The sequence below is a fragment of the Chlamydotis macqueenii genome, chromosome 3, assembly GCF_036417535.1.
Source record: "Chlamydotis macqueenii isolate bChlMac1 chromosome 3, bChlMac1.mat, whole genome shotgun sequence".
Lineage (NCBI taxonomy): Eukaryota > Metazoa > Chordata > Aves > Otidiformes > Otididae > Chlamydotis > Chlamydotis macqueenii.
The window spans coordinates 40,023,754-40,047,402 of NC_141558.1; the positions used below are offsets into that span (position 1 = coordinate 40,023,754).

General features: G+C 38.9%; 2 protein-coding genes across 5 annotated transcripts in view; both read right to left on the reverse strand.

Moving 5' to 3' along the window:
• The window catches only part of LOC104481700 (gamma-aminobutyric acid type A receptor subunit rho2), a 31,023-nt gene extending 24,402 nt beyond the window's left edge, over window positions 1-6,621 (reverse strand). Inside the window, exon 1 of the mRNA XM_010123028.2 lies at window positions 6,419-6,621. Coding sequence (XP_010121330.1) covers window positions 6,419-6,606 — 188 coding nt within the window. The 5' untranslated portion in view covers window positions 6,607-6,621. The remainder of the gene's footprint in view (window positions 1-6,418) is intronic.
• Window positions 6,622-7,199: 578 nt separating this feature from the next.
• The window catches only part of UBE2J1 (ubiquitin conjugating enzyme E2 J1), a 28,488-nt gene continuing 12,038 nt past the window's right edge, over window positions 7,200-23,649 (reverse strand). For all 4 annotated transcript variants that reach the window (XM_086745049.1, XM_086745050.1, XM_086745051.1 and 1 more), the window contains 6 exons: window positions 22,494-22,625; window positions 21,752-21,836; window positions 20,416-20,521; window positions 17,875-18,004; window positions 14,081-14,203; window positions 7,200-9,291 (listed from right to left, as the gene is read on the reverse strand). In XM_086745049.1, coding sequence (XP_086601175.1) covers window positions 9,022-9,291; window positions 14,081-14,203; window positions 17,875-18,004; window positions 20,416-20,521; window positions 21,752-21,836; window positions 22,494-22,625 — 846 coding nt within the window. In that variant the 3' untranslated portion in view covers window positions 7,200-9,021. The remainder of the gene's footprint in view (window positions 9,292-14,080; window positions 14,204-17,874; window positions 18,005-20,415; window positions 20,522-21,751; window positions 21,837-22,493; window positions 22,626-23,649) is intronic.

A 23,649-nucleotide genomic window follows, 5' to 3' on the forward strand; every position in this document is an offset into this window, starting at 1 on the left:
CCAGACGCCACAGCTCCTGGGGAGGCACGAGGCTGAGAAGACAGCATCTCATGGAGGAGCTGGGATGAAGCAAATGTCAAGGCTCAGAGCAAGCAACAGTAGAAGCAGCTGACTGCCCCACACGTTACCTGGCCAAATCTTGGCCAGGTACCAATGCAACATGATCACAAGAAAGCTCTTTTCGACGGTGGACGCACAATGTCATACGCTATTCTCAGAGTATCTGCCCCACAAACATCAGACCAGTACCAGCAGTTTGTGTGGACAGAGGTCTTGCTTTGTCTTCTGACTTTAATCAATGACAAACCCACCCATTTCCCTCCACAGCAGCAGGAAAAGAGGTGTTTTATCTAAAGAAATCAGCAAGATCTGCAATCCTTCACTGTTCTGAATATTGAGGGAGGAAAAAGCCTAACTTTTTAGTTGAGAGATTATCTTATAAGAGCACAACAAGGATGACAACAAGCCCCTGAGAAAAGTGCAAAAAGGTCACTAAAATCACGTAAGGGGATAACTAAACAGCAGACAGACAGATACTGCATGCACATCTGGAAGAAAACCCAGATCAGCATCCCTGGCCATTCCCCAGTGGGGCAGGAAGGAGGACTCGGACCATTAAGGTTCCTCAGTCCCTTTGCTCTGGGTATGAGATCTGACAAAGTTATAAATATTGCTGCGATTTGCTGTCTGTCAGTAACTTATTAAACATAATACTAATAAACAGAAAGAACTTTATACAAAAGTGTTCAAGTTCATTTGCCTGTGTGGAAGAAATATTACTGACAGTAAAGAACAAAAAACCTCGGAGGAAAAATAAAGGGACTACTGTACTAGATACAAAAATGAGGGTGGATTAGGCTTAAAATCTTGGTCAAAAATTCAGAGCTTACAAAAGAATCACCACACTCTTGTGGCTATGGAAAGGGATGTGCTTCGGGGTCATTAAAATACAAAGCACGATACCTATGAGCACAGGGAGCACAAATCGTAAATCAGAAGGAAAGTTTCCCATCAGAGAATTCAGTTCAGAAAAGAAACAATAAAACCTAAGGGGCACTGATAACCCATTTAATAAGGAGGTGAAAAGGAAGCAACAGAATGAAAAACAACTGTATGAAATGGATATTTTGAAGGAATATAAGCCCTTGTGCTCCAGGGCATGTTCTAGATAGGAAAATTTGGATCCCCCTCACCTCCCTTTGGACTCCTGTTTCAATCGGGATGGCAGAGCATCTCTCTCCCTGCCGGCTGTAACAAAGAGCCAGCTGGAGCAAGTGCGCTCCCAACATGAATGTTTTCCTAAAAGCAAGGGGACAAACCCAAGCACAGCCATTAATGAGAATGGTTGGAGGCAAAAGTTCAGCTTTTAACCGCTTGCCGCCGGGGGACGTTGTGTTTCTTTGCAAAGGTTCGGGCTGCTGACAAAGCGCTTCACTTCGCAGTCCGCAGTATTGCCTCTGCTCCGGAAAAGCCGGCAGTGGCGGTGGATGATCTTCCTGCGTTTGCTTGACTTCAACCATCAGGGAAAGGCCTAAGTACCCGTGAATGTTCAACCAAATCTCTCCACTCAAAGAACAGAGGGGGGAAATAATCAAATTAAAAATCCAATAAAACTTTGGATTGCATGCTGTGTGAGGAAATAGTATGGAAAACCCTGAGAGTATTACAATGCCACCCTGTCAGTCGATGGCACAGCCTCACTGAAACGCCAAATTCTAGATTTTTCAGGGTTTCTGTCAGCTTTATGCACTTTCTGCAATTCACTACTGTTCTTTTAAAGCCATGCACCTCCCTTTCTCTTTTTTTGCTATGTTTGTCATATATAATTTTATTGCTGTTTACACTTCACTCATGTGGGATGAGCTTGACAAAGCTCTTTTGTGAGGACTTGTTCCTGTTTACAGAAGAGAAAAGGGGACAGGTATCACAGTAAGTTTCTGTAAAGGCTTCTCTGTTATTGCCCTATTTTTTTTTTTTTTTTTATTTTTCTTTCCAGCCACTTTTAGTCAGAATTGTTCTCAATCACATAAAATAGATCCTTTTTATATTGCCAAATACATCAAGGAAAATTAAATTTTGATAACACAAGAAATCACAGATAACAGCTCAGGACTGAAAAAAGCAGCAGGTATCTATGCAGACATTCAGACCTTTCCAGAGTAAGACAAAGAACTCATAAAATTGGAAACAGTCCTCGTGCTGTAAGTCGTGAGGCGATGGCTAAGTGATAAGTCTGAAATGAAATGGGTTCTCCAGCCTGAGCATGGCACAGCTGCCAGCAGCCAGGGTCTGGGACAGTTCTGCACCTCCAAGCCAACAACAGCAACGGAAGCAGAGGGGAAAATTCACAAAGATGTTTTATGAAGAGACACTCTCTTGCAAGGCTAAAAAGCTCAACCTTTTATTTTCACTATTTCAGGGCAGAACTATCCAACCTGCCTGGCTGTCCCCACGTCCCCTGCCACTTAAGACATTCTCTTTGGCTGGTGAAAACAAAAACCAATTCCAGGCCCTCCTCACTGTAAAATCCGTGCCATTCACACCCGTGTCAGCAGAAGCAAAAGTAAACCAGCATGTTCAATGTCGGAGGTACAGCACTGGGATAACAGTCAGCTTTCTAGTGTAAACAGGCTGCTTGGGCAGCGGTCACTGCAAAGAGCCAAATGATGGAGATGTGGGGGATAATGGGCCAAGCCGAGGGAGCGGGAAGCCACTGTTCTGCTGAAGGGGCAGGAGGAGGCCCAACTCTTGGAGAGACAGAACCAAATGCCCACAGGCTGGTGAGGAAGCGGCATTGATGCTCTGACCATCTCCCGGCCTACACGGTCACTACACATCTGCAGCACAGTCAGGGGGGGAACGTTAGCAGCGGCAGAGAAGTCCTAACTGCAAACATGAACCACACCACCAAGATACGGCATGAGGTTTGCTTGTCAGATGTGCTGTTGTCATTCGTGTTTGTGCATGTGTCTCCTTGCTTTTGTTTCACATTGCTATCTGGTCCTGTTGGTGAAAAAAACCTCAGGAGACATCAGACCTTGCACAACTCGAGGCTGTGCAATGTCCCAGACTTGAACTCCAGGCAAGCAATGCATCTGTAAAAAATGGTTATCAACATTTTAACCACTGAGCCACTTAGAAATATGGAATTTTCTGAGAAACCACCTCAGAGCAGAAGGGATCAGCAGGGGCTGGGAGGTACCACAGGCTAGAAGATATGCCTGTAGCACCTGGTTGAAAGTTGGGAAAAAAATGCAGCCTTGCACGGCAGCGGAAGGAGCACGCCCGCCAGCAGCAGCCGTTTCAGTGGGTATCAGCAGGCTACTTGCCCCGGTGGACGACTGTTTGGAAAAACAATCGGCATGCTGAGCCTTGTGCTGCCATGCCCTGATGGTTGTCTCCTGCTTCTGGGTCCCAACCCAAGGCTGGCACGTAGCATATCCTGAAAACTACATCTCTAATGAGATACTCCAAATCACTGACCACTTCCAAAAGCCTTGGCAGGAAGCCTTTAGCTAACAGAAGCTCAAAGCCACTTCTATTTCAAAAGCACAGTGTTTCTGCTGGTTGAAGCATGAGGCTTCGCGCACAACGGGTAGGAGAGAGGAACAGTCAGACTCGGAGCCGGACAGGCAGAGGCCACTGGAAACACGGCAGTCAGCAGCACAATGGCATCAAGATGGCAATGCCTCCTGAGCCCTTTCTTCTAGGACAATTTATGCATAGCAATAAATATTACCAGAAGCATTATCAGCAATTTTTATAGAGCAATAAATATTATCAAAAGCACTATTTTTCAGAGTTTCTCTTTTTCTGCGTGCAAGCTGTGTCCAGCTGGATAGCCTAGGAGGACTGCTGGCATTTTTTTTTGCGACTCCTGAGATGCAGCCACCACAGAGCTACGGAAGAGTACCCCAAACTGATTCCAATCCAGTGTGGGGCATGCCAACAGCACTTGCTTGGCATGTACAGGAAGGCTGATGCTCCCAGGAAGCTGCAAGCACACAGTCAGTACTACACACTGCAAGTCTGACGTGGCCTGGCAGCAGTATGCAGCTCCCTGGAAAATCCTGGCTAGCAACACGGCAGCACAGACCATGGCTTATTTGACAGACACACCTGCACCTTTCCAAAATTACACCATCTCCTCCAGCATCAAAGCCCTTACCTCCTCTCTGGAAACTTATTCCCCAGTGTGTAGGTAAGGCTGGGGCCAGTGTTTTCTGCCCAGCAGGCACTCAGGTGACTAACAGGTTTTACTTTGTAGTCCATTTATCACGTGATTTCTCTAAAACAGAATGAAATGCCAATTTTTTTAACCAACAAATCTTCTCTTAGTTATGAGCCCTTGGTTTCATGTACCATATGTCAGCTTCTACAGCAGTAAAAAAGCTCTCAACTTCATACAAATAGGTGTCACGAATCCCTTCACCCAGTTTTGTAAGGTGAGAGACAGGGACTGTATCCCTGGAAAATGTAAAAAAACATCAAAGTAGAAAGCCAGGAGCTGTTACTCTATGAGCACACACCGATTTCCTACGCAAAGCCTGCGCTCTCCAGAGCGTAACATGAACCTGCCCCAGACAATGGTCATGGCAATGCCGCACAGAGGCAGTTGCTTCTTTAAGTCACACCTCTGTGTTGGAGATGAGTTGCATTATCAGTGAGGTGGGGTGTGCAGGAATAAGAGAAAATGGAACACAACAGTTTCTAAGTAAGCGGTGTCCATTCAGCATGCTGAGTGAGGTGCCACTCACTAACGCAGTACAGTTCAGTATTAACATAAAATAAGCAGAGTAATTAAGGATGCACAGGCAACTCTTAACCCGGCATTTCTTGGGTTCCTAACTTCACGGCCTGAACTTGGCTTTACTATATTTCTTTCCCACGAAGGCACAGGCTCAACAACTCCCCTGTCTAGACATGGCAGACACCCCTCTCCGTGCCTGTAGGACCCGTTACCCCAAGCCCTCAGAGCTCCATGGGTAAGAACCTCTGTACAACATTCAAGTAGGGAGCTACAGAACCAAAGATGTTCTGTACTTGCACAACCCAGGTTAGCTTCTAGAAATCAAAATGTAAATTATTTTTGCAATGTTTAAATGTAGTACAAATACTAAAAGAACTTATTAAGCCAGAGAATGGCACCACCTTTGGATAAAGTCACATTTAAAAGAATGGTTTATACTATTTTGTCACTTCAAAGTAGACGATCTCTACTACACATTAATTGTTTGCAAGAAAATGCTACCTTTGAGTCCCTCGTATTTCCCAGAAACAGACGTGGAAAAATCTTCAGAGTTAAATGAAAGATCTCATTCAATAATGGAGTTGCTGTGGAAATCAGCAGCAAAACTTCAGTTGGCTTTAGGATTTCAGGCTCAGGCCCCAGCTGTTTCAGCTTTATAACATTCTTGTCATTAAAAGCACATGCTACTGTATTTTTCAGTAAGTAGTATAAATCTGCACACATATTAGGTATTATTTGCTTTCAATTATATCACATTTCTTTGTAAAACATTCAAGGAACACCACTGCCTATAAAATAAAAGCGTCGATGGTTAAATCAAAATACCCAACATAATAAATGAAAAGATGAAGGTTTACAGCCATAGCGAAGCCATTTAATAAGGTGGATTAACCCGATTTTATTTTTGAGCCCTTCCAGCAATGAACAATCTTGTAAGATATAATTGCCACTGGATGACATAACTCCAGAAAAGGATAACATACTTTGGACTGTCTGACAGGTTTGGAAGATTATCTTTTCTAACGTAAACCTCCAGTCAAATCTCAGCAACAGTAAATCTAATAAAGTTTACTAAGACCTTTAACCCTTTCTTGTGCCTTTGCTTGACTTTAAAATACATATTTTGGTAAAGTTTCCATGTATTTCTTCAAAATATATTTTAAATTTTATAATCCCTGGGTAGTTTCCAGGGATGTATATGCTATTAATTAATACCACAAATGCTAACCAAATCCTCACCTCAAATTGTTAGAAAATAACATGAAATTTCACATGAACGTGCACCACAGATATTCCGGCAAGCAGGGTAAATAACCTGCTTCTGCAACACTGCTAGAACAGCACGCAGGTATGAGCACCTCTGTTAATTGCAACTTCTCTGAATTCTCTCAGTAATTCACATTTAGGGCTAAGGATATTTTTACCACAATCCATGCTGAAGTGGTCAAGGCTCTGCAGAACCTGCCTTGTTAAGAGTTAATGATCATTAAACGTGTCCATTTACAGCTAAAACGGAACACAGTATCACAGACTGTTATAAAAACACGATCTGTAAAGCTGTTTGCACATACAATATAGACAGAGACACCCACAGGGCAGATTTTTATGTCTATGTAATAACGTATTTACAACACCCGAGGAAAAGAAACGTGTTTCAATAACCCTTACCTTGCCCTCTGCACCTCCAGCTGCCTTGTCCACCTCCTCCTCCTGTGCTTTCTGCTTTCCACAAGAAGAACTAAGCAAAAGATTAATAAAAGGAGTTTTGCAAAATAAGGCATCTTGCTGGAAATCGGAGCCGGGCACGCTGCACTCCAGTAACCTCCTGTAGTACAAGTCCCCCCGGGTTTAAACATTGAATCAACTCTAATTCCGGCGTCGTGCGTTCATCGACGATCGGTGGTAGAGACGCTGCTTTGCCACCGTGATGTTTTTGACAGGCTTTCAAGGGCTTCTCACTCAAAGCTTTTCCCTCATCACCACTTAATGATTGGCCATTACGCATGAAGTTTGCCTCACCAAGCATTTCCACTGGGTCCTAGAGGATATTTACTAAAGCCATTATATAAAAACCCGCAATTCTGCACGCCGGCTTTTTGCTCAATCCCCTAATCTCAGGACAGAGCTATCCTTCTGCCAGACTGTGTAAAACCAGACTGTCTCTTTTCATTAGGCTTTCCAGATTTCCTTTTCCTTCACATGGCATCTTTTACCACTGGAAACTGCCTCTGCCATGTTTCAGACATGTATATCCCTGTAAAATTTACATATTTTGATGGTCTTCTAGAGGCTGAGATTTTATTTTCCAGTTTAGTCCATCTCTTTATGCTGTTGAAGATAAAAGATGAGCTATTTCCTCTGAAAATGATTTTATTTACTGTTAACTTTTAAAGGAAAATTAAAAAACTAAAATCCTCAAAGTATCTAAACATGCAATAGACTCTTTACATAAGTCACAATTAATATTTATTTTTTTCACATAGGTCTTTGCACAATCAGGCATTTTAACTTTTATTTTTAAAAGTTTTAAAAAGGTACAAAGCAGCTATTTCTTCAATCTCAAGGAAAAGGCTGTTTTCAGAAACCATTCAAACTTATTTTCTCTTAGTCCATTCAAAGGGCCATCTTGACTACCTCTTTGCAGAGGAAGCACAGGTACGAGAGCAAAAGTTTGCTTGGCACAGCAGTGAGTCTCTAGGAAAAGAAACACACATTCAGAGTAAAGTTTCCAGAGGAGCAAGCGGGTCAAAAAGCAGCAAATCTGTCTTTTGGGCCAGACTTCTTTCGAATTCTTTTCTGTGAGCCCAGGTTTGCAATACTTGAATAGAACAGGTATTGAAGCAACATACCAACTAGGAAACTCAGTACTTTTATTTAAGAGGCTACAGGATCTGCAGAGGTTTTTTGAGGTTTCGGTGTGGGTTTTCTTGTGGGGTTTTGTGTGATTTTTAATATTTCTACCAAAAATAAATATACAAATTAGGTAAATACACATAAATTAATATACTGACGTCAAATTCTTCTGCAGCAGAATGCAAGTAACTGCTGAACTGGTTGAACAAACTACATACTTTTGTCCAACTGTGTTAAGAAAACTAATTTTTTATCTTTGCTCCACTGTACCTGCAAACAAGATTATCAACCTAACAATTTTAGGTCTGTTGCTTGTATATGTGATTTCACAGCATTCATTAATATTACCAATTGTTTAATTTTTTTAAAATAAACTAATAATGCAGAAAGCCTCTGACTCCAATATTGACTTTAGGTTTAAAAAAAAAAGAAACAAAAAACAAACAAAAGGCCATTTGATACGTGAAACATAACCGAAGACTGGCTTGAACTCTTTATTACTACTAAGGTTTTAATAAATATTTCTCTTAAGCATGTTCATATATATGCGAGTTTAAGTACAGTAAGGTTTAAATTTTCTTTAGTAAATAAAACCACATATGAAACATTCAGTTTAACACATTATGTGTACTTCTGGTATAATTAAAAGACAATAGCTCTGGGTAAATAATTATATTACATATTTATAACTATTGCAAGAATAGACATGTTTTATATAATCTTCAAATTTAAAAAAACCCAAGATATACAACTGAGAGTATTAGAAGAGGACATTCAAATCTTGCAAAAGATTATCCAATCCTTCTTCCAAAAAAAAAAAAAAAAATCAAAATAATGCAAGTAGTTTTCTGGCCCCTCTTTCCTCCTCTACTCCTTTCCCCCTTTCACACACACAAAGCAGTATCACAACCAATTTGTATGCGTTCCCGCTCTAGAAATGTGTCATGGTAAATAAAAGTGGTTACAAAACTGTATCACCTCTAATTAAGAGTTCACTGGACACAAACACATAGTAGTGTTTCATTTTATAATTCCTTCTCCAATGTCAAGTCCTATGCTAACTTAGATGGGTTGATTAATTCCATTTATGTTCCCTAAAAAAATGATTCAACCACTTTTTAAAAATTGTATTTTTCTAGTTGATAAATTACTCAAATTGACTCCCCTCCCATACGCCTTAACGTTACTATTTCACTGCGCTGTTTCTCCAAGTTTCTAACGGGCACTCAATTAACACTTCTGGTAGTCAAATGTCCAACTTTGCTTTTCTTACAAGTACTGTAACTGTAGGTACGTTAACATTCATAAGGACTTAAGCGTAAATACAAAAAGTATCTTTGTAAACAGTTCTCATGTCATACCCAACACAGAATGTTCAATGAAGCATTCAAGTCACTGCTGTTACAACAGAAACAACCTTATAACTCAAATATATACTCATTAGCCAAATATATTCTACGAAATATAAGAGCTGCCAATGCAAAAGTCAGAAGGACAATCAGAACAGTTGATCCAGTGTGGTTCATGTTGACTCTTGGTTGCTGTACCCGATTGAAGTCAGTTGAAGACGGAACCCGTCTCTGACTCTGCTGCTGGGCACGCCGCTGCCGAGGACTCATCGACGTGTTAGTGGACACAGGCGGAGTACGCTCTTGGCTGGCCGCTGCACTGGTATTCTGAGTTTCAGACTAAAAAGGAAACATAAAGAGTTGTGAAGCAAGACAGTGGGTAAGATTAGCAAGGAATAAAATCATCAGGACTAAAATATACTCTTCAGATAATTGTTAATACTTGAAAACCTGATAATATATGTCACCAGCAGTGATGAGATTGTTATATCCACTTTTGCCCATACACTATCTTGAGAAGAAGTCTATTTCAAGCTGCAAATTAGCAGTCCTAAGGACAAGAAAAGAAAAAGGCTGAAGAAAGTCTGTCAAACACTATTTGAATTCTAGATTCATTCCAAATTAAGGTATTTCAAAAATTTTTTTCTAGGATTTGCATAACTCTTTGCAGTTCAAGAAATCTTGAATAATCTTCCAGAAAGTGGCGTCCAAAAGTCTGCTCTGATCACCACCACTGGAAAAAAGCAAAACAAAAACCCTGAACACAAAACACCTAAGTGATGCCAGCACAAATTACTGAGTATTTTACCTACACATACACATACCTATTGCCCTCTACTGGTCAAACGTCAGTCTACCATTATATATAGTAACAAAATAAACATTGGCAACTGATGTTCAGCTCAAGACAGTGTTATTCTAAAGAAAATAATTTTTCAGTTCGTAAGATTGAAACTATGCGTTCTGATATTCTACCAGCCTAATCCTGCTTGTAATACTAAAAGGCTCAAACTTCCAACATTTTAGTAGTAAAAATAGTGACACAGCACAGCTGTTGTAAACAAAAATTTTGACAAAGTTCAATTTTAAAGTGTTTCTAAAAAAGCAGCTCTGCCAAAAAAAAAAAAAAAAAAGTTGTTTTTTTTTTTTTTAAAAGTCTTCATTTTACTTCTTGGAACAGTTTGCAGGTATTCCCACTTAAAGCAACCTGCAGCTGTTTTCCAGAGTTAGCCTTCTCTTCCCTTTCCATCTTCTAGAAGATTCATTATCATTACAGTAACTCGAATTCTGGACATTGGCTTCCAAGCAAAAGCCTATTAACAGACACAATACCCATAACCCTAAGCACTGTTTTGACCAGCTACTATATCCATAAAAGACACCCTTTCCACATGGCCAGACAGGGAACGTGCTCAACTGCGTATCAGGTTTGATGATCGACAGGACAGCAAGTAGCACTTCGTCCTGTGACTCTTTGGCCACATATTCTGCATGTGGGAGAAGAATCTCCAAATTTTCACATAGTCAGTGATTTGATTAGCCCAGGGAATAAACATTCTTTTCCTACCTCCTCCTCATTATCAGCAAGGAAGTACCGAGGTAATTACTTGCCACATTTGACAACTTGCCTGTTCACATCAGTTTCCTGCCTAAGCAAGCAAGCAGCTTGGGTAGCTTCAAAGAAAAGTGTTTTTAGAAGATATATTTTATCAGCAGAGACAGCCAAGAACACCATGAGCAGCTTGCCATGGTTTCCACTACACTGCAGAAGAAAGTCATTCTGCTTCATAATGAACCCCCTGAAAGCTCCTCATGCCAAGGAAAATAAAGACTTAGGGAAGCTGAGCCTTTGAAATTGAAGTTCCTAGATTCATCTACAGTCCCATCTTTCAGAAGGGGAAATGGCGAGAAGTAAATTCAGGAAGCAAGAATTGCAAATTCAGCAGGCAAAGTGTTATTCTTCTTAAAGTAGCTTTTAAAAAAGGGAGGAAAAAAAGTCTGGAAATACTCCTGATCCTTCATACTTACTAACTAAAGCAGCGCTAGCTGTCACACACCTGGGTTTCTTCCCAACACAGAAAATTTTTAGTTTAAAAATAAAACAGAAAGACCCTGTTCTTAATGAGACAATGCGCCATACACTGACATGAATAGAGCTGTAATTCAAGAGAAACCTCACGGACAATTGCAAGGCTTTACATTATTTTTTGGAGGAAATTACATTGATGCATCAGGCCAGCAGAAGACTGACTTCTTCACCCAAAGCCGAGCTTGAGATTCCCAACAAAACCAATGACCAAGTATTAGCAGACATGTAGAAGCAAGTTAGGCAAGAAAGGAGTGATCATTACTAAATATAAATTTGGGACCAGATGCTAGTGTACCTTAATATATACATCTAGATAAGTATTTTCTTTTGTTTGAAGACTTGATAATTAAGAATCCCCAAAATGGCAGATGGCCTGTATTATAAATTAAAAAAAAAAATCACAATCTTCTTGTCTTAACTTATGCCAAGTTTTTAAATTCTCCTTAAGCAAAAATGCCAAGATTTTTAGACTAACGCAACATCTCACATGACAATTTCCATCCAATTTTAAGTCATTTTCTGCCAAACCATACTGGAAATGTCAGGGATGAGGGCTTAATAGACTGAGAATAAACAAAAATATTTCATAGGAGCTACGTTTTAGCCACCTTTAGAATCTCACCCTTACATTGAATATGCACTGTATGTGTCATATTATTTCTGAAGCTTATGAAACCATTAGGACTGGTAGAGAACTTTGCTCCAAGGACATTTGAGTTTGATAAATAAGGCTAGTTTAGTAAAATGTATATACATTAGAATTAACAAAAAAAGTTTTATTGTGTAACAAAATGCAAATAAGGAAAAAAAAGGCTATATTCCTTTTTCTAAGTGAAAGCTGACAGAACGGAAAGTTAATTTAAAATATCTTTTCTTCTGATGGAATTAAAAATTCTCTCTCATGGAATAAGGCCCCATGTGGAACAGGGGGGAATGGACTCAAAGCAATGCCACATCAAAGACCCATTTCAGTGTGCTCTTCACACAAGAATTCAGTTAAACCAACCGCAGGAAGGGTATCACTGTACTCACAATTGTCCTGCCATTAATTCATTGCAAAAATCTCTGTCCTTCCAAGCAGCTTAAAGGTAAAAATCATGGAATAGACAATTATTGCTGGAAAGAACAAACTCACCCATGAAGCAGTCTGTACTGGTTTTCCCATAGTAAAGCACAGCCTACAGATTCCCTCCTCTTCACCTACAGGTAGACCCTTTCCTTAGCATCAATTTACCATCATGTTTTTAATGAAGACCAGTTACAACTGTTCCAAGAGTAGAAGAAAGGTAACACTCCATTCTTGCAGAAAAATTACTGCTATGTTTTTCCTCTGTACTGTGTAGCAGGACGTAAGGTCCTATGACTTCAGAGTTAGACACATTAAATCTACTATACTAGAAGGAAGTATGCAAGCTAATACAAGGACTGTATCGCATTGGGTCTAACTCTGCCCTTTTCCTCCTCCAAAGGCATACATTTCAAGTTCACAACAGAAAATTTTCTATAATAGCTTATAATTAAACACACATTTGTGGAGTAAGTGGTAAACATTTTATCCAAAAAGAGAAAAAAAATAGTTTTGATGTTGCCCACATCTAACACTTACAACTTAAGAAGGTAGAATTAGGTCTTTACACAACAGGAACTAACCCAACAAATTGATTTCACACATGCAAGAAGGCCAGCTGAGTAGAAAGGGTCTGAGGTTTGCATGGATACTCTTTCATGCCTATTAGCAGATCAAGGCCTCTGGCTCCCTACTTTGAGAAGATTTCTATTAACTTTCGCATGAATAAGAACACAAAAATAGCAAGGTCAAATTCTTTAAAATAGTCTTTCCTGTTACATATTTCTTTCTTTCACTGTGTGGCTGTAAGTTTTCACTCCCCAATAGCTCCAGAAAATTTTTAACACTCAAAATGTGGCAGCTCAGAAACACAGGTATTGCTTCAAACTCAAACTAACAATCATGAGTGTGACAGTCTGATCCCTTAAAACATGAATCCACTTTTCATCATTTACAGTTTATCACATATAAATATTTTCACATGCATTTATAAGTTTAAAGGTCTCATTTCACATGAGACTGTTCTGCTGAAAATTAAGTTAATCATTACTTATTAATTCAGTATAATTGATTTAAAATAAATTTCCTGGAAAAGAGATTACTTTTAAAAAAAAATCAGTCTCTTTTTCCTCAAGAAAATGCTAGCAATGCCTTCAGATTTTGGCTAGTTCTACTATATTAGCCAGGATTTGTAATAAGAAGAATAAAATAAAGTGGTTTATTAAATCCTGAACAATCTGGAAAAATCCTTATTGTGGGAAAGAAGTATGCTATTAGCATGTTTATATTTCTACACAGCTTGAAAATATGTTGCAAACACGCAACAGATGGTCTGATGTTATCTGACGTGGTTTAGTTCTTTCAAACAATCTGCAGCCCCATCCTCTCTAAAAGAGACAGCTTAGCTGGGATTTGCCTGCAATTTATCAGTGAATTTAGATCGCATTTGCCACAGTCATAACAGCAGCTGCCTTGGACCACCACCAGGCCTCAGTCACTTCCAAAATCATTATGTAAGCCCTACACCTAGTAGTATTCAAACGTAAGTGTCATACTTCAAATGGTACGAATACTTTAGTCAGATTTACTTAAGAGGTTATAAAAAACCAGGAAGATACCCTTAATTAATATTTAAAAGCTACAAATTATCACTGAAACATTTTTTGCTTCTAGTTAAGAATTCTGTTGCAAAAACCTGTGATATATTATGCAGATTGTAAATTGTAGTACTTAAATTATTTCTTGTTTTTAACAGAAGGAAGTGACAGCAAAGAGATCGCTATTTCTGAAAGTGATTCAGCATACTATTTGCTGAAATTTACACACAGATTTTATACGAAAGTATGCAGAAGTTCTACAGGAAAGTATTAACTACATAATCTTAATGAAGTCTCCAATCAGCTTAAAGGTACCAATTTCATGTTCAGACTAGGCACGTACTTGTGCTGATAAAGCTCAAAGATGGACCATACCGTTGCACTTGGATCCTGGAATGCAGCACTATCCTGCTGGGGCTCACGTGAAGCAGCACAGTGGTTCAATCCTGATGTGTTTGAGGGTCCAGCATCAGACTTCCTGGATGAATTGACTTCTGCCTGCAAGGAGTACAGATGTCTTCAGAGACAAGATCAAAATTGCTCCAAGAAGATTTGGCTTATTTTGGGATATGTATTTCAATGTATGCAAGAATAAGAGACTCACTGAAATGTAATAATCAAGTACACCACCTGCATTTCAATTACACACCAGTAGGTTTAAGAAATTCTAATTCTTTAAAAATAAGATTACAGATGTGCAGACATCAGTTTAAAAAATAATTTTAAGTTTATTTGCACACTAAAAACAAGTATAACGTTCAAAAAGCGCACAGATGTATCAAGTAAAAAATAAAATTATTTAGAAGATCCAGGACAACATTATGCCAGAAACAACACCATTTTTTAAAACTTCTGCTTCTCATGTCCTTAAGTGAATGCTGACTACTGTTGTTACAAGTGAACCAATATAGCCTGTTTCTCAGCAGGGCTACCTAGCCTCTGGTAAGAGCTAATTCTATGTGGCTATACTGGTTCTAGTACTGAAGTTACCCCACAGCCAGAGCGGGCATATAGGCATGGGACTACAGTGTGTCAGGCACAGCTATCTCAGTTTCCAGTATTTAAATTTCAGCAGAAGCAGAGCAAAAGAAAAAATACAAGCCTTATAATACTGCTTTTGTATGCATTTATAAAATGCCTAATAAGCATCAATTCCCAGAATTTAGGTTTCATGCTTTTGGAAATTTGAGACAAGATCAGTAGTGACACACAGAAGATCAGGAACAAACCTCTTGTTAAAGCAGTATATATGCCTGCAATAATCCCTTGGGAATGGAAAAGGACATAGCATCACAGTCCTGAACTGAAGCACTTTAAAAAAAACCAAAAAGTCATGACCAGATCAATTTTTATCAGCAAGTCAACTCCCAAATCATGTATCCAGCTCTCAATTTAGTATAGAGATGACAATTCCAAATCTAATATCTGTCTTCAAATGCAGATATAAGTAGTGGTAGTAGTAAGAAATACAAACAGTGTATTAGAAATCAATCAGTTACAGTGATAACAAGCTGATAACATCACAAGATAATAATATTCTTTCATAACACTACTTTGTGTGAGAAAATTAAATACTGTTTCTTGATTTATATTATCTCAAGAGAATCCAAAAACACATTACTGAAACAACTTGAAGATGAATTTAAGATTTAAAAACATTTATAATCTGACAACACTGCTTTCCTTTTGCACTTGACTATTATGAACTCTAACATTAGAGAGGACAAGTTATGACTCAAACATGGACCAGCAACACAGGATTACAAATAAATTAGGTGTCCAACTCCCTCCTCAAAATAGTCATGTTCAGTCAAGTTTTGAGCATCTCCAATACTGGAGACTCCACGGCTTTTCTTGGTAGCCTGCTCCAGCATTTGACAACCCGTAAGGTGAACCTTCCTTTCCCATATCCAGTTGTAAGCTCCTTCCCTGGAACCTGTGACTGCTGCTTTCCATATTTCTGCTTTTTTCAATAAGACCTTATTTCTTCTTTACTGTTAATCTCTATAAAGCACATACACTACAAAGTATGCATTTGATTTATTTTAATTTATGAAAGTACTAAGTCTAGTATGCTAGACGGGAATCAGACTAACGTTCAAAAAAAATAAAGCACTTGAAAGTTCCCAAAATGGAAATATCTTTTTTGTAACTTGTCTCTTTTCTCCAGCCCTTACCTCTGCTCCCATAAAAGATGGAGAGAGTACAAACATAAAGGAAAGAAGTTCAACATATTTAAACATCATAATGAGAGTGAGTCGAGAATTAATTTTACTGCAAAATATGACTTGTCATGGCAACATGTAGATAAACCACATTGTTTTACAGTAATGTATATGCTATTAGTCATCTGTCTTTTCTTTAGCACCTAAAATGCACACAAAGGTTTGAAAGTCAATGGTAAAGCTGATTTTAAAAATGTAATTATCTATTAAAACAGCCAGGAACAAAGTTGGAGGCTCACAAAAGCAGGAAAACTGTAATGAGGACTTATTTTTTTTCTCCTGAATTTCATATTCCTTTCTCAATACCACACATGGGTTTTGGTTTTTTTTTTTTTTTAAAGTTAGCATTTTGCTTAAGGCTGGTATGAAATAATTTCTCATAATCCCAGGATCATCTAGAAAAAGTTAGGAAATCTCTTCTTTAAGGATCAAGATAATGCAGAGATTGCTTGTATATTTGCTAGTAGAGAGGGTCTGTCAAATTATACACTCGATCAGCAATCTGACGTTAAATCTTACCCCACAAATTGACATGGAATATATAAAAATGATTAAAAACTTTTGTAGTCCCTGATAGTAATTCATACTATTAGTTTACTACAAACACATCAGTCAAATGCCTCAGCCTAACATAAATCAAACAAACAATAACAAAGTAAAGCAAAGCAGAGAAGCAGGAAGCTTAAAAAAGCTCCAATCTCTAAAATTTTATTGGAGAAAGGGAGGGAAGGTGCAAGTAGAGGACAGAACTTATTTATCTTGTAAAAAACCCACAATGGATTGTAGAAGAAACCTGAGGCTTTTATTCATTTTTCCTCTGCTGAGTGCTTTTTCTTAGGAGGTGGAGTTAAGTATGTGGATACATAAAACATAACCCTTATATATTGTAAAAAAGCAAGAGGCAGGCAGTCCATTGCTTCTCTGAGTAGCTCAACTTTAAAACTTTGTCCCTGTACCTTCTCATCTTGGTAAAATATTTTGAGATGTTTTTATCATAAGTGTTATTACACACAGATGAACCATGTCAACATGTCTAGACGTGAGATCCCACAGGAATACGCAGGTCCTGCAAAATGGGCAGTAATGAACAACAGGAGGCAATCTCTACTCTCATGGTACACAGGGAAAAAAAAACCCTAGTCTTTAAAACAGAGTTAGGAGAACACTGGTGATAAAAGGGGATGTATTAGCACCTCTGACCTTAGTGAGGATGTATTCTGCACCAATGCCACATTGTCATAATATATCTCGCTGTAGTTCCCTGCCCTCATGCACAGCATCCTTCCTTAGTGGCTCATTTAAGAGTTTAGTGGAAAACCCAGTGAAAAACAACACTGTGCATGCAAGACATGCAGTTTTCTAAGGCACATATTTGGCCAAACAAATCTTACTTTCACTGAAACACAGGCTAGAGAACACATTTTTGGGTAACAGCAACTTCCATACCAGAGTTCAGCTTTCAGTATCTTCAGCTGCAGAGTAGTTCAAAAGAATTTGCAACCATTTTTCAGTAGGAATATGTTTTATTCCTTCCAAAGCCAAAAGGAGGACAAAAAAAATCACAAAGGAAAAGAAACTTAGGTTAGCTTTGCCCAAACGTTCCTAACACTTTTATGATAAGACTAATTCTGGAGAATTTAATCAAGTTATTAGTGACTGAAAATATGGAAGTAAAAGCAACATAGTTAGGTAGCTCTTACCACAGTGCTCACCACTGAAATTAAAACTAATCAATCGGTGCTTGAGATGCACAATTTATTAACTGGCAAATTGCAAGAGATCCACTCCTATTTTTCTCTTGGAGATTGTCCTAAAAAAACAACTTTCCACATAGTGATTGATGAAGGTTTATGAAATAATGAATGTTTCTGCAATTTACAAGTTTTTCTCAATATTTTTTTTAATTCTATACAACAGAGATAAAAGTTTAAACAGTGACGTCACCTTGAAGCTAATTTGTCTGGCAAGTTCTTTTGCCTCCTTGTCCGCCTGGCTTGATGCTCTCCCGGATGTTAGTGGTAAGAGGGCTGTCTTCATAGATGTGCCACACATTTCACAACAAAAGTCTTGTGACCTGGCCACAAATGACATAGCTCAGAATAGCACGTTCTCATAATGTCCTCGTGTGCTTGCTTAAACAAACTATTTGCAAAACAACCCACAGAAAGATAAGTAGTGTCAAGACCAGTAGCTTAAAAGTATTTCCCCCCACCCCAAATCACACTATCTTGAAAAAATATGTTGAGAATTATCTATACTACAAATACATATTCTCTCATGTCATTCAGGAAAATATTAACTGACTTACATATTGCTATTATCTATACTTTATTAATAATTTGTTACTATTTTAAAACTGACTTTATATCTGTAGTAAATTACAATTGTAATTTATAAAGATCTAACTATTATTACAAATATTAAATTGGAGCTAGGAGCTTGCACCTCAAATCCAGGAGTTCCAGCTTCTGCGAGAGCACTACCTTTCCTCTCTTGCACACATAATTTGTCTGCAGGGCATACTGCAGGAGCTCTCCAAGCCAACGAGAAACCACACAGCCTTGATAACATAGAATCAAGACCAACCCACTAAACCCTCCCTCTCAGCAGGATTTGTTAGCTTTGACTCAGTGCCACGCTGACAGGAAAGCTGCAGCTTCCAATTGGCTCAGAGTACAGGCAGAATAAGCTCACATCTGCCTGCAAAATAAGGTACTAGTTACAATTTGCAATACAGCAACTTTGCTTATAAGATAGGGATATGGTCTTTCACGTACCTTCTCCTCCCCAGATGGGGAAAGGAGAAAGACCAAAAAAAAAGCCCACAGGTATAAGATTTAATTTAAGGATAACCACAGAATCGTTGAGGTTGGGAGGGACCTCTGGAGATCATTTAGTCCAGTCTCTTTGCTCAAAGGAGGGTCAAGCAGAGCACACTGCTCAGCTGTGTTTAAAATCACATTTTTAACACCTTCAAGGATAGAGACTCCATCACCTCTCTGACCAACCTGTGCTACTGCTTTTATTAACTTTTCAGTTAAAAAAAAAAAGGGCTTTCTTGCATTCAGATTGAGTTTTGTCAGTTTCAGTTTGTGCCCATTGCCTCTCGTCCTCTCACTGGATACCACCGAGAAGAGCCTAGCTCTGCCTTCTTTACACCTTCCTTTCAGGTACTTGTACACACAGATAAGATTCCCTGAGCCTTCTCTTCTCCCCCAGCTCTCTTAGCCTCTCCTTGTATGAAATATGTTCCAGCCCCTGGATCACATTGGTGGCACTGCACTGGATTCGCTGCAGTAAGTCTGCATCTCTCTTGCACCCTGACCTGGACACAGCCCCAGCCTACACCCACCACTCCAGATGTCTCACCAGTGCTGAGTACAGAGGAAGAATCAATTCCCTCGACATGCTGGCAATACTCTTCCTAATGCAGCCAGGGATACCACTAGCCTTCTTTGTTGCAAGGGCACACTGTCAGCTCATGATCAGCTTGGTGTCCACTAGGACACCCAGGTCCTCCCCTTCCAGGGTCCTTTCCAGCTGGTCAGCTGGCATTATTCCTCCCCAGGGGCAGGACTTTGCTTTTCTTTTTGTTGAACTTGATGAGATTCCTCCAGCTGGTTGAGGTTCCTCTGGATGGCAGTACAACCTTTTAGTGTATCAATCACTCCTCCCAGTTTTGTATCATCTGCAAACTTGCTGAGGGTGCACTCTGCCCCATCATCCAGGTCATTAATGACACTGAATAGCACTGGCCCCAGCATTGACACCTGGAGCACACCAGTAGTGACCAGCCTACAGCTGCACTTTGTGCTGCTTACCACAATCCTTTAAGCCAGGCAGCTCAGCCAGTTCTTAATCCACCTTACTGTCCCCACTTACCTAGGCTGTACTTCATGAGTTTCTCTATGAGGATGGTAGGGAAGGCAGCACCAAAAGCCTTGCTAAAGTCAAGATCAACAACATCCACTGCTTTCCCCTTGTGCACTAAGCTAATCATTTCATCATAGTCACAAATCTAATTTTAAGTTAATTTCCTAAGCTCATTCAGAAGCAGTTGCTTCAGAATTTTTTGTCATTGTTTCATTATTATTTACTTAAGGGAAATGATGCGCCATTGTTTTGGTTGTTTTGTCCCCCACTTACACTTATTATCAATTCCACCACACTCATTTTCCCTCCATGCTGCAATTACCACTGTATCACAAAGTCAATTACATCTCTAAGCCTCAATTTCAGACAAACCTCTAATTTGACCACACAATGCTGGAAGGAACACAGCCTTCTCAAATTATTTTGACTGTAAGTTCTGAGTTTGCACAATGTTCAGGAAAATATATGTATGTATACACACAAGGCATAGAACTTTTTAATGTTTGGAATAAACGCAAGAGAACAGACTGAAATGACTTACTTTCTACTCAATGCTTTACCCTAAAAGAGAGTACATATCTATGTACCTACAGTAACAAACTTAGTGCTTACTTCTTTGCAAGAGCTCTTCTTTCTTCTGGTGTATAATCTAGAGATCCTATTGCTCCTTCACCTTTGGTTGGCATAAATCCAATAATGGCTAGCAAAGCTGTTCTTACTAAAATGAGAAAACAGAGATACAAACAAGGTTGCAGAAAAAACTGTTATTTTGTCTCACTGCACACTCAGTATAGAAAAGTTGCAGTTCTGGCTGCAAAACTTCATTTTGTCCAAAGGAGTAGTCTGAGTATCATACAAGCAGCCCTGGGGTTTTTTTTTGATACATAGCAAACCTTTCTTAATTTTTTAAACTTCACATTATAAATGAAAGGTGAGGCCTTATTCTTCCATCAGCCAACACAGAGAAGAAAAGATAAGCTGTCACAAAAATGTTGCATTAATATAAAGATTAGAGTTCCAGACTTTAAAAATGGGTTCTGAAGAAAAAAAGGTAAGGCAGAATTAACATATAAACAGAGGGGAAAAGAAGAGGAGGATTCATAAGGCATTCTTCTTTTTGTGCGAGCTGCATATTAGACACAAATTCTGCAATTAAGTGCACACAAGCTCAGAGGTTTTCTTTTATGCAATGTACCGCAGAATTTGTTTCTTTTATGTTATAATGCTAGGGAAGGAGCTTACTTAAATACTATTAACAGCTCAAAAAAGAACTGTCATCTAAAACATCTCTCTCGATAATATCTAGCCTTTTTTTTTTTAAGTCATGAAATTTAAGAATTCAAGACACTTTGCTAGTAAATAAATACCACATGAAGATAAGTACCACAAAATAGAGGTAGGATATTTACACCTCCTGCCTAGAAGACAGTATTTTCTACTCTTTAAAAAAAAAAAACATAAGAGAACTTACAAAAGTTGAAGAGTGGTCTGCTAGAAAATTCCTAAGAACTTACCAACATATTTTAAAAGTGCAACTGTTATCCAAAGAAATAATTTATGTACTGCTCTCGGCAAAACTAAAATTACATAAACACAGAAATGCTGCCTTGAATTAATTGTGCCAACTCTCAATTTCTGTAATAAACTCGAAAAAACAAAGAATATTCTAAGTAGTTTGAGAATTCTTAATGCTTGTGCATTCAAATAAGTAAGAGCTTACCATCACCGCTCAGTTTCTCAACCCCTTCACCTCGCATTTATTTAATACCATTCCCAAATTCTCCTATGTCGCTCTTCCATTACCTTACACTTCTCAAATTCTCCCATATCTCTGCTCCCTCAAAATCTGTCTCCTTTTCCACTACAAACATTCTCTGTGAGATTGTTTTTCAGTTTAAAGACCTAGTTGCTTGATGGTGGTAACATTTTCCAAATAATTGTTACTTACTGCTCCATGAAGGCTGCCATGTTTCAGGATGATGCCCTGAGATGCTTAAACAAATTTTCTTCCCCACTTCAAACCTGCCGTTGGCCTTTGAAGGAAGGAGGAGGACATAATAAAGCACGTTGGAAGTTTACTCTTGGTTTTTGGTACAAGTTGTAAAAATCATCATCAAGCAAATCTATACACAAACAAACTTGATAATTATACTACTACCAACCTCACAAAATTGGCATTCAGCTCTCTGAACAAAGAAGTCTGCCATCTGCCTCTATTCATTCAGGAATAAACCCTTTACTGATACCTCCCATGTCCCAGTGTGACATGGTGGCTTGCCTGTTGGTCCTGTAACCCACACATCCCATGCAGAGTCTGAAAAGCCATAGCTCTACAAAACTATGCACAAGTGTGGGCCTTTGCCTCCAATCACAGGTCTGCCTTCCTACATCTGACCAAAGTCTCCAACAGAGACCAAGAGGGCCCATGGAGAGAACAGAAGGTTAGACTATCACATCAGCAATGCGATTACTCCTGGAGAAAACTGCCATTTATTAGGTGCAAAGGGTCATGTAATTACAGAATACCAAAATCACCTTGGAAGACTTTTGATCTCAAATTGGCAGCAGCATTAACTGTACTATGCCAACTTTCTTACAAAAATAACACTACCTTAAATGCCAAGAATCCCTCTCAGACACCTATGGTTAAATTGATCACGTAAAAAGGAAAAACCAGTAAACATGCTTACCGTCAGCAAAATAATGCTGGGTGGTTTCATAGGATATTCAGGTGGTAGTACTATTCGCCCGTGATAAATCCCTCCATCGAAATCTGAATCTGGAGGGCCTCTAACAGTAAAGTGCCATTCAAAAAGATTATCCTAAAATGACCCCACCACAGGGAGAAGGGAAAAGAAAAAAAGAGTGTGTCAAAGAAGTAGACAACTAAACACCATTTTCTTGAACAAGTACAGGCTAAAGAAACAGTGCACAGCATTAAGTTTTAAGAAGTCAAAATCAAATGGAGAGCAAGACAAACAACATAGTACTAAGATTCTGGTTAAAAGTATAAAATACTGTAGCTTTCTGGTAATTTTCTTACACAATGGTTTTGTTGAAACCCTCAAATTAATTATTCAAGCTCTTCATTCTAGTTGTATCAATTACAACAAGACTTTTATTACTAGACAGATGGAAAACTGAGTCACTAGGTCTTTGTCCCAGTGAATAATAATTTCTGGAGAACCAAGAGAAGACCCACCCTAAGAAAGAACACTAATGACAGCTTCCCCAAAGCCACTTCCATATCAAAGTCAACACAAGGGACTTGACTCACACCCCAGAGAATCTCCATCCTCTTTTGCTTTTCCATAAATGATTTTCGAACAGCTGTTGTGCCTTACTGCACAACAGGCACACTCTGAAATTTGGAACATTATTTTCATTGAACATATAAATCACTTCTCTTTAAGCATTATTTCTTTGGGGTTTGGCTTCATGTATCAGATCTCGTGATGCTTACAACTTCCTGAATAGTTACAAGCAGAACAACTCCTACTACTAGGACAGGAGTCCAAATGAGGCTTGCTGCCAGTGAAAGAGATCTCTCAACTAATGCTCAACACTGGTACCACAGGGCTGTGACTGCCCACCTAATAACAATTTTTTCAAGAATACTAGGTTAAATGTCACAACATTTCCAGCATTTGCCTTCATCTGCCACTGTCCTCTTCCCAGCAAGTCACTGTTCTAACCCAGAAATAAGACCTTCATATAAGCTAAAAGTAATAGCATGAATTAAACCTTACATTTCACCACAGGAAGGGGAAACACAAGGCACAGAAAAAAATTACTTTATAATAAGGTATATATTATAGCACCTTGGAATATGCTATCTTCTATAAG